This window comes from Nyctibius grandis, chromosome 3, assembly GCF_013368605.1.
Source record: "Nyctibius grandis isolate bNycGra1 chromosome 3, bNycGra1.pri, whole genome shotgun sequence".
Taxonomy (NCBI): domain Eukaryota; kingdom Metazoa; phylum Chordata; class Aves; order Nyctibiiformes; family Nyctibiidae; genus Nyctibius; species Nyctibius grandis.
Window position 1 is genome coordinate 32,072,935 of NC_090660.1, and position 13,663 is coordinate 32,086,597.

The 13,663-nt window shown below is 38.1% G+C and overlaps 1 protein-coding gene across 3 annotated transcripts in view; it reads right to left on the bottom strand.

Annotated features, from left to right (window-relative positions):
* TENT4A (terminal nucleotidyltransferase 4A) overlaps window positions 1-13,663 on the bottom strand; it is a 68,095-nt gene that overhangs the window by 16,257 nt on the left and 38,175 nt on the right. For all 3 annotated transcript variants that reach the window (XM_068396143.1, XM_068396141.1, XM_068396142.1), the window contains exons 9-10: window positions 11,810-11,910; window positions 11,381-11,553 (exon numbers count right to left, since the gene is read on the bottom strand). In XM_068396143.1, the coding sequence (XP_068252244.1) occupies window positions 11,381-11,553; window positions 11,810-11,910 (274 nt within the window). The remainder of the gene's footprint in view (window positions 1-11,380; window positions 11,554-11,809; window positions 11,911-13,663) is intronic.

A 13,663-nucleotide genomic window follows, 5' to 3' on the forward strand; every position in this document is an offset into this window, starting at 1 on the left:
AACTCCTAAGTATTCTGAACTTGAAAATAATGGAAAAAAACCAAACCTATTCTTTGTCCCAAACCACTAGTGTTTTTTCCATTCTCATCCATCTGGCTCAAAGTATAGCAAGAGATGGGGCTTGGCCAATTAGTAGCTACCAAATTAGAACACATTATTGGCTCAGAGCATCAAGGATCTTTACTGTTAAAGTAACTACTGAAATATTCTATTGCTCTTTCTGTAAAGACTAATTGCCTGGAAGCAAAAACTCTTCACTTAAACCAAACAAACTTTAAATAGACCTGCAGCACTACTACTTGCCCTCACATGGCCTTGCTTTCCCAGTTAGATTCTTTGGTTAGAGAATAGGCCCCCTAGGAAAATATTTTCCAAGAACAGAAACAAGAAAATATTTTAAAACTTTTCTTGGGGAAAGGAAAAGGTCATTTAAGAGATGTTGACAGTTGTGAATACTGAGCAGCCTAAGCAATGAATTACTAGAAAGCAAAACTTGCATACCAGCTGAAGTAAATACCCACAGCAAAAGCAACCTTCAATAAAACTGTCAGCTATTAGAACAATCACTCTTTTATTGGTCCATATAAAGCTGTACTTACTGCAAAATAAGTTCTAGCAAGAAGGCAGCTGCTCTCCTAACTAGGTCAACTAGTGGTAAAAGTTACAGTATGCCTTTGTGAAGCAGTTTCAGATACTTGCATCACAAATTCACTAGACAGACCACGCTGGTAACAAGAATCTGTGCAGGAAGTTAAGTCTTATGAGATCAGATCTTTACCATTTAATAAATACGTTCACAGCAGGCAACTACATGCTGTAGCAGCACTTGAAAAATGAAGCTTAGTTGTATGCACGTGCAAAGCTGGCTGCCTGGATGAGATGGTATTTTCTCCTTTGCCCAATCCTACAATATTAGCCATGGGAACAGGCTAAGGTCTCTACAAAGATGAAGCTGATACATGCTTAACTAAGTAGGTGATAGAGTCAAGTACAGAGGCAAGAACTTGGATTTCTACGCTGAAGTTTTTTTCAGACACTATTGGTCATGGAATTATTAAAGCTTAGAAAAAGAGGGAAAAATAAAGAGGGGGTAGTCATGTTTGAACAGACAACTTCTGAACATGCTCACAAGTAACCATGAGCAGGCAGATGGGAGGGAAAAGGGGACCTTACTGTCTATCCAATGCGTTATCTTCTGCGATGCAACCTTCACAAACCCGATCAAAGAATACTTCGTCTCTCTACTCAAAGAATCTCCCCTTTCTCTTCTCTTAGATACAAGTAGACCACCTGAAGATTCATATACCTAACCCAGACGGGACATTTCCCATTTATAAGATGTCTAAGGGTTTTTGTGCAACAAAATGTTAACTCCAGTATGGAAGCAGAAGCAGATGGAAGAGAAAAGGGAGTCACATGGTTTAACTGAGACTAGATAAATTTCAGCACAAGAAAACTTGTGTTGCTTTATTTTCATTTTGTAATAGGTATGTTCTTCTGTCTCAATGTTATTTACTGATACGTGTCCCATACAAGTAGATCACATCCCTCTTCTGAGGTGATCCTGGACTGCTAACAGGATTACTGTATGGAGCTGATACGCTGACTTCTCACCAGCATCAAAATCCTTTTGTGAAGAGGAGCATTACCTTTCTTCCTCAAACTGAAAGGTTAACCTCAGTGATCAGAAAATTGAGCCTAATGTGAACAAAACTGATTTTCCACAAGCACTGCCTACACTGAGGGATTAAGTCTTACTTGGTCTTCTGGACAGGATTCTTAAGTGTAATATGCAAACTTGAAGCATTACAGAAGCTCAGAAGACCTACAAGTAAGTAAATGCACACAGGTAATAGTCTGACACTTTAGAACCATGTCTGGAAGACAAAAGCTCTGACCCTTACTAGTGTAAGGGCTACAGAGGTCACATTGTAAAAACATTAATGTAAAATACAGAGGTAAGATCCTTCAATTGATTTTAGCAAATAATCTAGGGATAAAGCCACAATGACTACACTAAGAGCCCAGATAAGTTCTTGATCTCTTGAATACTACTACAATGAATGCCAATCATACAGAGTCCCTCATCCTGCAAGGAAAAGATCTTCTAAAGAGATGCTTCTGGAAACAAAGAGAGACTGCCAGATAAGGTTTATCCTACTGGGAAGTTTCCATTTTAAAACACACTCTTTAAACCAGTTTCAACTTCCTGAGTAAGAACTTAGTACCTGGAAAGAAGATTTCTACTATTCATAGCCTTGATTACTGAGGACTCTAATTTACCTTAATGCTGGAAAGAAGATGAAGTATGGAAGAGACATAGAAACTCATTATTGATGAACTCTCACAGAATCAACTAGGTTGGAAGAGACCTCTGGGATCATCGACTCCAACCTTTGACCTAACACCACTGTGTCAACTAGACCATGGCACTAAGTGCCACATCTAGTCTTTTCTTAAACACCTCCACGGATGGTGACTCCACCAACTCCCTGGGTAGCCCATTCCAATGCCTAATAACCCTTTCTGTGAAGAAACTTAATGTCTAACCTGAACCTCCCCTGGCACAGCTTGAGGCTATGTCCTCTAGTCCTGTAAATCATAGTGACAGATCTTCTCAAACTATTTTTAGAATGTTTTGTGCTAAAAATAACTACAGTAATGTTGCAAGAAACCAGAATTTTAGAAGAAACTACTTTTAATAAGCAGCAGCAAATAGTGTGTGTGTAACACCAGTTCCTTTAAAAACACCCGTTACCCCTGTGATGAAGACCTCTGTTGTCAACTGAGGCGTTTACTCTTGCCTCCAATGGCTTGCACGTGACAGACTTCTACTGTAGCGCCCAACTTCTTCAGTTCACTCAGCCAGATTATCTGCTTGTGGGACAGGCGATCATTGGGCCCTTTCACTTCCACCAGCTTGAAGTGATTAGCTCTCATCTAACTGCAAATTTTGCTTGAGAAATGGGATCCCCTAGCCTTCTATCTAGACAGAAACAGTGAAACACTAGTCTTATGAAAGATGAAGAGCTGAAGCAATCTTTCAATCCAAACTTCTCTTCCTGACATCAGAAGAGAACAAAAAATCCTTTACTGTTCCGCAAAATGCATCTCCCATTATAAGAAGTCCCAGGACCTCATGAGCAAGAGAATATTTACTCGCCAGAAGCTCCTTACAACTAGGTCTGGCCGTAAGAGCTTATTTCAATTCCATTAATAACTCAAGGCTTAAGATACAAGGTAAACTGTACTGGTACATTCATCCATCATGACAATAGTTCAGTTTCCACAAATTTCATGAGCACTCAATTATACTCATAAGTTTCCTTTCCATAATTCTAAATGCATGAAAAAGTGATGCTTTCTGATTTGTTTTATGTAGTCATTTGAGAATTTTCAACTGACTAACAATAGCTACCATTTTAGAGCTTTCAATTTCCAAGACTATTTTTTTTTAAAGCTGGAGTGGCCTAAGAAGATTAATTCACAATCCCAGTCTAAGTTTTGGCCCAGTGGTAAAAGAGTCTAACTATGATAGAAGTCAGTATTCAGAAACCAAAACTTAAACAAAATAGAATGAAAGTTTCTTGCTAATGTGACAGATTTGGCTTCTTACACCCCATTTCCCACCCCCCCTGGAATGAACTACAGAAGTCTTGGCAAAAAGGTTCTTATTGTTTCCATTCTCCAAACTTCTCCCGCTAATTAAACATTTTTTTTCTCTTTCCCACAACATTCAGGAGTTGGAAGCTGTGAGAGAACAACAACCACTTCAGTAAAAATTGTGTTCCGTCTTTGAAAGCAAAGAACTGAAAACAGTAAGAAAATTGGTGTTTATAGTTAACACGTCACAGATTTTTTCATGTGATCCTCTCCTTTCTTACAATTAAAGTGATTTAACAGATAACTGCTGCCAGTCTTCTTCTTTTGCCTCTTTTCCCATTCTGGCCTTCTCCATTATACCTGTATTAGCATTTGACATTATTATGAGCCAATACACGGAGGTGAACCACAGAAACAGTAATCTGCTTCTTACTAGCTTCACCTTCTGAATCAGCTCACCACAGGATTAGGTGAATATCAGTGCAGAAAAGCGGGAGCAGCTAGTGAAGAGAAATATACCTAGCAAGAACATCTATCTACTGTATTGGTTTAATAAAAGTGTAAAACCACACTCCTTGGAACATAAAGCAACACCAGAAAACTTCAGATATTTGATAGTTTGGGGTCATGTGCAGGAGCAGAACTTCAATGCATGCTCTCATTTGAACGGTTTTAGCCCCAACATACTTAACTCTGCTTGATAAAGCAACATGCTTCCAAGGTGATTTCATGGATTACAACCCCCCACCTCATTTCTTCCACATCAGCTTGTGCCATTTCCCTTTTTACTAGGTGGAGCCATAACTTTAGCTATGGTGTAAATAAAGCAGAATTGAGATGAACAAAATTGCTACTTCTATGGGAGGTGACAGGGTGAAGAATTTGCATCAATACACTTGCACCATTTCCGTTTGCCAGCCTATAAACAGTACAAAACAGTCTCAAGTAAGACGCAATTGGTTGATTTTTCTGCCTTTAGGTCAACTGTATTACAAAAGGAAAATGCCTTGGTCATTGTGCTTACAGGAGGGGAAAAGTGAAAGAAGAGATACAGGATACACAAAGCAAACTGAAAAATATACATCCTCCAAAAGCATTAGTGTTCGTTTTACCGAAAAAGAACTAAAAATGTAACCTAATTAGTATCTACCAAGATTAAATACAAGCACAGTAACCCTTTAACCTCACTTCATTATATCCTGCCAGGCCTGACTGTGGTCTTATTCCATGTTTTATCAATACTCATTGTATTTCAGAGAAGCCATCTTAAATAAAAAAGGCCCCAGAAGCGTGCACTTCAAATTTCCTTTGTTGCCCCTAATACTTTCATTTCACAGGCTTTCAATTGGTCTGCATTAAGAGTACAGTAATATTTCAAGTTAGTGTTTTTCAAGTTAAGCACCAAATTATGGGACGCATTATGCAAGCTGAACATGTACAATACTAGAATATAAATACTGAATTTAGGTTTTCTTCCATCCTAAAATGGTTTAGGTATCTCTGTTCTTTTTCAATGTTAAGCTATGGCAAGAATACAACCAGCCTTTGGAATCAGAAAGTAGTCTGAGCTTGACTTCTACAAAATTGCGTGCTTCTCTACTTACTTCATGGACATCACAGCAGTAAAATCCAATTGTACTTGCTGATTTACATATTCCCTCTGTACCCTTTGCTGCTTAGAATAACTTGTTATTAAATAAAATTACTTTATAATTTTGTGCTCAAAACTGTGCCTCCTGCAGCTTTGCAGAAATTTACTCTTATTTAAAGTGGATATAGAAAAAAGACTGCTCAAGCAACTGAGACAGAAGAACTGAAGGAGAGCATAAGACAGTATAAAACAGCACGTAGTCAGAGATACAGGTTAAAAAAAAAACAAAACAAAACAAAACCAAATATGGGACTATATGATGAAAGAGGAAAACAGGCAAAAGCAGCACTGGAAAAATCTGTTCCCCTCTGGTCCACAGAAACTGTCAGTAATCTGCACAGCAAGAACAGGAGAAAAGAGTAGAGTTTTAAAGGATTTGGGGCTTAAACTCTTAAATGCACCAAATCAAATGTCAGTCAAATACTTTTCCCTGGTAACATCATGTTTCTGTGTGTGCACGTTCAGGGTTGCCCACTGCATTATTTGAAGACAAGCTGGCTGCAAGTCAGCACTTACATCTTTCTTTAAAGACTAAAGATGAAGAGGCCTACTTTTTAGAGCACTTGCCTCTATTTGTTCAGGAAGAGGAAAAAGAGTAAGATAGAATCTGCATTCTTCTACGAAAAGATGATCAACTATCCATACACATATTTGAATTGTTACTTTGGTTAGGACATGAGAATATTCAGGCATGTAGAAAGGGAGAAAATCTGTGTAGCTCTTGCTCTCAGACTGAGAATTTTGTTAGGCCACCCCCTTCTGCCCCCTCTTCCTACACACACAATTTCAACTGAAACTCTACAAATTAATCATAGTCATTAAGACAGATTTAACAAGACTACAAGAAGAGCTGTTACAGTAACTACTCTGAAGTGTCTGTCCCTCTACTGCAGATAAGCACATGCCTTACACTTGCAAATTTAATCACTTTAAAAAAAGCAACATTTATCAGGACAAGATATGTCATACACTATCACCTCTATCTGTGAATAGGGAAGTACAACACTTCCTGCTAATATGCTGAAATTCAGACTTTGACTAATAAGAAGGAAGGGGAGATGGTGAAACTTCATTAAGCACGTTGAGTTCAAGTACTAAGCCACAATTTCTTGCAGAGCAAGTACCAGTTTTAAAGTCATCATGGATCTTGTATGCATTCAGCAAAATGATAGGAATAATGAGCATTAGTCTTATCAGTCATATTCATATACTACTCTCAATTTAAGCATCTGATCAATGTATTGAATACATAATACTTGAAGGCAGTGAAAAGACACATGCCAGGAAACACTTAAGGTACTGCTCGGCATATCCCTTAGCTGTTGGGGGCACAACAGTGGGGAGATCAAGCACTGAAATTCTGATGAAAGATTGTTATAAAGCCTCAACAGCAATGACTACAGCTAAAATTTCAAGAATATCTGACAGAACATATTGTAAAAGCTACAAAGTTAAATAGAGGCAAGTATTATGTTCTCTCCCAAACTAGACTATACAGGTACCTTGTTCACTGAAACTTCCACTACCTTGACATGACTGCATGGTCTTGAGAAGTCAGAACTCTTCACAAAATCTTGTTGTAGAAGCCCAAAGAACATTATCATGAGAAACACCGAGATAAGGTGTATGAAATTTCTTACACACAAACTTCTAACAGACAACTTTTGAGATTCTGTGCTGGACTGGATATGAGATTATCTATCCATTAGGTAACAGAAAAGAGCTTTAAAGCTTTCCTATGAGCCATTACATCTGTTACTGATATGCAGGCATCACTGTCACATAAAATGCTATGCTCTATTTGGCATAACAGCATCAAAACTGCAGAGCATACTTGGCACCAGGAATTATACCAGACCAAAATGAGACTGCAAAAACATACCTAGGATTATTTTTTACTTGGCAGAGACTGTTGATCAGGCAGCAGATATTCTCCAGCACTATTTTAGGACTTCCTGAGGTAATAAAAAGCAGCTTTCCACAATGCTTCAGCAACAAGAAATCCAGGTCACCAGTTACAGAGTGCAGGTCCAGAACAAAAAAGCACCCAGGAAAAAAAGGCATTTTCAAGAGGAATTTGTTCACTGCACAGGTTCTCAGACTAACATCTGCAACTAGTCAGAACAAGCAGAGAGCCGGGGGCTAACACAGCTCATTTCATCTGGTTTCAGATTCTCATAACAATCACTTAACTCAGTATGAAGGTTAAAGTGAGATTTCTAATGCCAGAGGCTTATTTTCTTTTGTGGAACAGTTTGATTCTTGCTCCCATAGAGTAAAAACTCACACACTCCGCACTGTCCTTGATGGCAAAGATAGGTATAAAGCATCTTCCATTCTTCACTTCAACATTTGTTAGATCATGTGGGAATGCATAGTATTTTGCAACTTACCTGTTTGCATGAGTAAGTGAAGAATACATACTGCCTTTTTGTCAGGGCAGCATAGAGTATTTTAAATACCTGCACAGCAGAACACTTCATAGACAAAAGACTTACTACATAGATCAGTTTGATAATTAACAGAATCCAGAAAAATGTATGTGCAGTCAAATATGTTCTGATGAGCAGATTCCTTGTATCCATAGGTTTATCTCCATGTGTTCCTTCCTCAGTTTGCTCTTGATCACTAATATTTATATTCTTCACAGAGCTGAGGTAACAGGGTGGGAACTTGAGTACTCAGTATTTTGCAAGGAACTACATTAGAAGTGCTAGTGAGAGTCAGAGCTCTGTATCAACATGTACAGTAAGACTAACCCATAAACTAAACAGGTATCTCAGTAATAGTGATATCAGAAGACAGATTTCTCTTCTACACAGTCTTTGATCTGAAATTTACTGATCCTTACGAAAGCTTTCTTTTGTGAACTAATATTTCGCAGTTTGCTAGGACACTTACGAAGGACAGCACAACTAGAATTTCATCAGCCAGATAGCGCTAGCATAAGGCATTTTGTAAATAGCTTTGCTGCCTTGGAAAAGTCCATAAAAGGATACTTTTTGTACAAATTATGATTTAATCTCATTAGATCCAGAAGTGTGTTCCCCTGCAAGCTAGTCCTGGACATGCAGAGATTAAAGCAATCATCCTTCTGAATTTGAGGTGGTGTACTGAGGAAAAGCATATACATCTAAAATATACAGGAAAAAAGAAAGCTGTCCTTGAAGGAGGCAGTTCTCTTGTTCCTCAGTGGTACACAAGTTCTTATTTCCAGAAGGTGACCATTAATATGGTCCCCAAAGGAAGGAAAACAGTAGCAGGAACAGAAAGAACTCAGGGTAGTAACTTTAAGCTCTTACAGACCTACACTTCCATTTTTCTGAGTATGTACAAAAGTAGAGAGGCTGACTTCTAAATGTTAGCTCTGGTTTACGCCAATCTGGTCTCCAGGAAAACCTGCTCCTTTTATTGCTCTGTTCTGACACCTGTTCTCCTGCTGCTGGAACAAATCTATAATCATTGCAATCTCTGAAGTGCCCGTAAGTCCAAAGACACCAGCAGCCTTATCTATTCATCTGCTGAGCCACATTTACAGAATATAAGGCAAAATCTGTAATGCTGCCAGAACTTCAAGGAAGCAAATGTTCAAAAACCATACAGCATGCTGTATTACAACCAACTATTAAACTATGGGGTCCAATAAATTTCTAGGATCCCTATGAGCAATACTTTGATAACGCTTGCATACTTAATATATACTGCCAATATTGCTTCCAGGACATATTGATGAACATATGCAAGGCTTCCAGACTTACGGTTGGTGTACAGTCATGTGATGACTTCAGAATATAGCTATCTCTGTGCCAGAGTGGATGGCTGGAATACTTAAATTTCAGTAGAAGCTGAAGTTCAGAGAGGGGCAATATGACCAAGTCAAGTCACAAGTTGCCAAGCCTATTTCCTCTTACTCAACATATGTAAGTTGCATTCTATTCTATTATATTGGTAGGCAGATCTCAGAAAGGGCAAGGTGCAGCTGATCACTATTATCAGTGAAACTTTAGCAGTAAATTGAAAAGCAAATACACTATCAAGTCCTTCTAGTTTGACAGCTAGGATCTTGTAGCTGATACACAGAAAAATATACTCTGCAGTCATGCAAAATACTTCTCCAGAAACAGTTTTTTGATGCAGATCTTGTGCTTAAGGTTAACAGTGACATCACACGGATGAATATAAAACCTTAATTACTGGGAAACGATCAGCAAACTGTCAATCTAGGACCTCCCTGTCTCCTGCATTTTCTTTATAATCTGTACCTTGCTTTCAGTCTTCAGTATTAGAGAAGTTCAGAAGATTTAACCTCACAGAATCATTCCTGAAGAACAATCCTTCCCCAAGATCAGAGCTAACACTACACATAACTCTACAGTGATGAGATGCACCATATTCATATTCCCTTGTTCTGAAGCTGGTACCAAAGATCCCTGCATCATACCTATTTGCAGTTCACCAGAAGTTTTGGCACAAATACCAGTTGTCACACATGCTAGATGTTCTTTTGCTGCAACGTGGGCATAGTATTATGCCAGATCATGTCACCGATAGCCTCTTCAACTCCGTCAGAATAGGCTTCTCTTCCCAAATCAGGTGCAGCTCAGGACTGCTCAACCAGAACTTGCTCATCCTCACATATCCAAGTGTCAGTAGGAAGAACTCAGTTATTTGTCAGAAACCTGCCATTCCATTCCAAATTAAGATAACACGCTGGCAGTCTACTAAGGACATAATACCAATAAATGACCAGGGCTTAAACTAGGGTCTGTCACTAGCATATCGGCATAAGGCTTTTTATTTTGTTAACAAGAGTAGCACTTCCATTTACTTTGTGGACGCCCAAACTGATTGCAGGTCTTTCTTGTTGAGAGCTTCCTTTTCACTTTTCATTAATTTCTCTGGCATCATGCCATGAAGTTTCAACGTCAGGCAATAAGGGACTAAGTGGAGGTCATAACCACTCACCACCCATTATGTTGGGAGTGCACGATATTAAGCAAATATTTGCATTTTCTCATAAAACTTATTACAGTGGTATCTTTCTCACTGACACACTCAAACCAGGAGCATGGCTAGTAGTATCACTGGCAAGCATCATGCTGTTCTTTTTCCATTACCCAGATGGTACAACTAAAGCATTTACCATATTTACTGGAGGTGGAGTGAAAAGACTATTCAACATAGAAAATTGACTAGTGTAAAGGAATTACAGAAAGTAGCCAGGACATATAAAGAAGGCGCTTGTCCCTCAAAACTTATTAAATTTTTATTGAATACAATTCCCAACTTTTAATTCCATATTTGACTAGTTTTTGAAAGCAGTCAAGAAACAGGTACTTGGACCTCTCTTGGCATCATCCAGTTATTCACTACTGTAATTAACTGGATATTACATCTTATTCCCGTCAATACCTCTACCTAGCACAGAATGCTTCAGTAGATTTATAATAAGCACCTCATGCCATGCAATGCAATTTTGTTCTTTATAATCTGCGCTGCACAATTCCGTGTTGATTTAAGTCCATACAGAAACACAAACATCTTACAGAATCTTAAGAGTCTGGGAACATACCTAAAGAGACTACAGCCTCCTCTTCCAGGAAGTTATAATAAAGCCCAGCAATTACTTTCAAATTGCACTTCCAAACAAGGAAGATGACAACAAGACTTTACATATGAGGGCCCCATTTCCATTAAAATATAAACTGACTGCTTGGCTGAAAACAGTAAGGAGTATTATTCACCTTCACAGCATGATATGATGTTCATGTTCAATTTGGGGTGTGGGGAAAAAGGACCAGAATTTGACAGTGGGAGATTTTGATTGATGGGAAGATTTATGAAGATATATTTCTACTCTTCTACTGAATTAACTGCTGTTAATTTAATTTTATTACATCTAACTACTACCACAAAGAGTACCAAAAATTTAGCATGGAATTAAGACCCATTTAATTTAATGAAAAATATTTGATTCAGTAATTTTTCTGAGCAAGGGAAGCTATTAATTTGCTGTAGCAGCTTAGGTACAGTATCACATTAACTTCTGTTGTACCAGTTGAAGCTTTGAAGAGTATAATAAACTCTGCTTCTTATTAGTTTAACCCATTAAAAGAAAGAGCTTACAATGTCACTGCCGGAGAGCGATGATACAGAAGAGGCAGATGAGCCAGAAGATAACTGTTGTGTACTAGCCAATGACAAAGCCAAGCGTTGGTTGTAAGAAGGTTCAGAGTCTCTGTTCTGTTGCTGTTCTCCATTGCACGGAGCTATCTGGTCTCTTATTTTCAACCTATTATCTGTTAACAGAAAGTAAATGATAAGCATCATTTAAGAGCACAGAATACCAACACATGGGCCTTGAAGTCTAAGAAGAGATGCAGTTTAACAAGCTAACTGAAAAACAGGCTCAGACAAAACTAGTCATAGGTTAGAAAGTTACAAATACCTTTTTTTTTTCCTACATATCTGAAAGTGATTCATTTTCAGGCATGAGTATTTTCAATTACATCAAATTCAAGAAAAAAATTTAAGTTGGATTCCTGCTATACCTACCAAGTTCAGGTGATAAATTAATTTTGCTCCCCCACTTCTTTTTAATCCAGGCCCTGTAGTCAATCACTTCTTGGGTCACTTTGATGATTCTACCTAATGTACTAAAAAAATTTTTCAATTAAGTATTAAACACACACTGTTGGTTACATATTTGCAAGCATTTCAACAAGCAATCAAATTATGCTAAAAGTCAGTTTAAGGTATGCCTAACCAAAGAATCCTTTTGAACTTTCATTTCCTTTGCACACTATTTAATCCACTGAAGCGTCACAATTTTTACATTAGTATATTGCACATCTTCTACCATACTAACATGTAAGCACTGACATATAGGTGAGATTTTTACTCTGTATTTCTAAATGGAGCGCATCTTAATTACCGAGAAAATACATGCAGACACCAGTGTATTTGATAAAACCAATTTACAGGTTCTCGCATTTCTCCATATAGAACATACTTTTTCCACAGAATCTGGACTACAACAGTTATGGGATACACTGAAGACATTAATATCCCAGCCCCCCAGCTGACCTTCACGCTGAAGACAGACCTTCACTAGCCCTTGCTTAGATTTACAAGACAACCTAAAAGGTGCAGGATCCCCACAATTATAAAGGAAGTACCATGGATCGTGAGGTAGTGGAAACGAGAAGCAGACTGGCTCCAAAACCAGAAAAAGTTAGAATTTATGAAAGTTCGTAACAGTAAGTGGTTCAGAGGAAAAAGCCTACCTGGTCCTGCTGAACAGTGACCAGTTATGAACAAGTACAAAGTAGTATTTTTCCAACATAATTTCCCAACATTCAGCTATTTGAATTGTACTACTTCTTGAGCAGGAGTTGAGTCCTTGTTTGAGAGCTAAACTTTTAAGCTTTCCTTTCATCAGGGACTAGTGGCTGAAACACTAATTATAAACTCCACGCTCAAGATACATGACGGACTGACTATTGTACAAAAATGGGCTGTGAAAAGTTACCATCTTGGAGAAGGAAATGCCATTTTAGTTTTGAAAATCTTCAACCGTTACAATAAGGCTTATTTTGTATTTCACATGACAAAGGTACATTGTACCTGTACTGGAACTTTCTTTTGGTTGAGATGTATAATGGAAAGGGAGGACATATATAGCCCAAATGTATTTAGACTCCCTTTATTAAGTCATTTCATAGGAACACTTTAAAAAGGAGCGATAATTCTCCTTCTGGCTTAGGGATTACTATTTAATTCAAGACCAAACACCACATGTTCCACATTTAGTCTTCCAACTTTAAAGACATGTCAGTGTGTTAGCACTGAAAAAGGCAGTCCAGCATTTTAAGCAAACATTGAACCAAATAATATCATGTAAGTTACCAGACCAATAGCTGCAGAAGGGCCTCACGGACAGAATGAAGGTCATCCACTATTCTATTTACGTAACGTAGATAAAATGATGCATGTTGGAAAACAGAATCTTGAATTTTACATGCAGAATAAAAGGCATGATTGTCACCATTCAACAACTAAAGATCTGGGTTATAATAGGTAATTCTTCGGAAACCACAGTTCAATAGCTAAGTAGAGCACGTTAAGAAAGGAACAAATAAAATAGAGGATAGTATTTTGTCAATGTACACTCCCATGACATAACAGCATTTTAAATATTCAATGCAGTTCTGGTTTCTCACTCTCAAAAAGGAAGTTAAGCCAGAGGAGACAGAATGAAGACAGTAATGACCAACACTGCTGAGAATCAGCTGTGGCCCTGAAGTTGCAGTTCCCAGGACAGCAATGCCAGTACGGAACTCAAACATACACATGCTGGGTCTCTTCAGCAGTGGGACAGAGAAGGAAATCTTGCAGATAAGTTGTTTC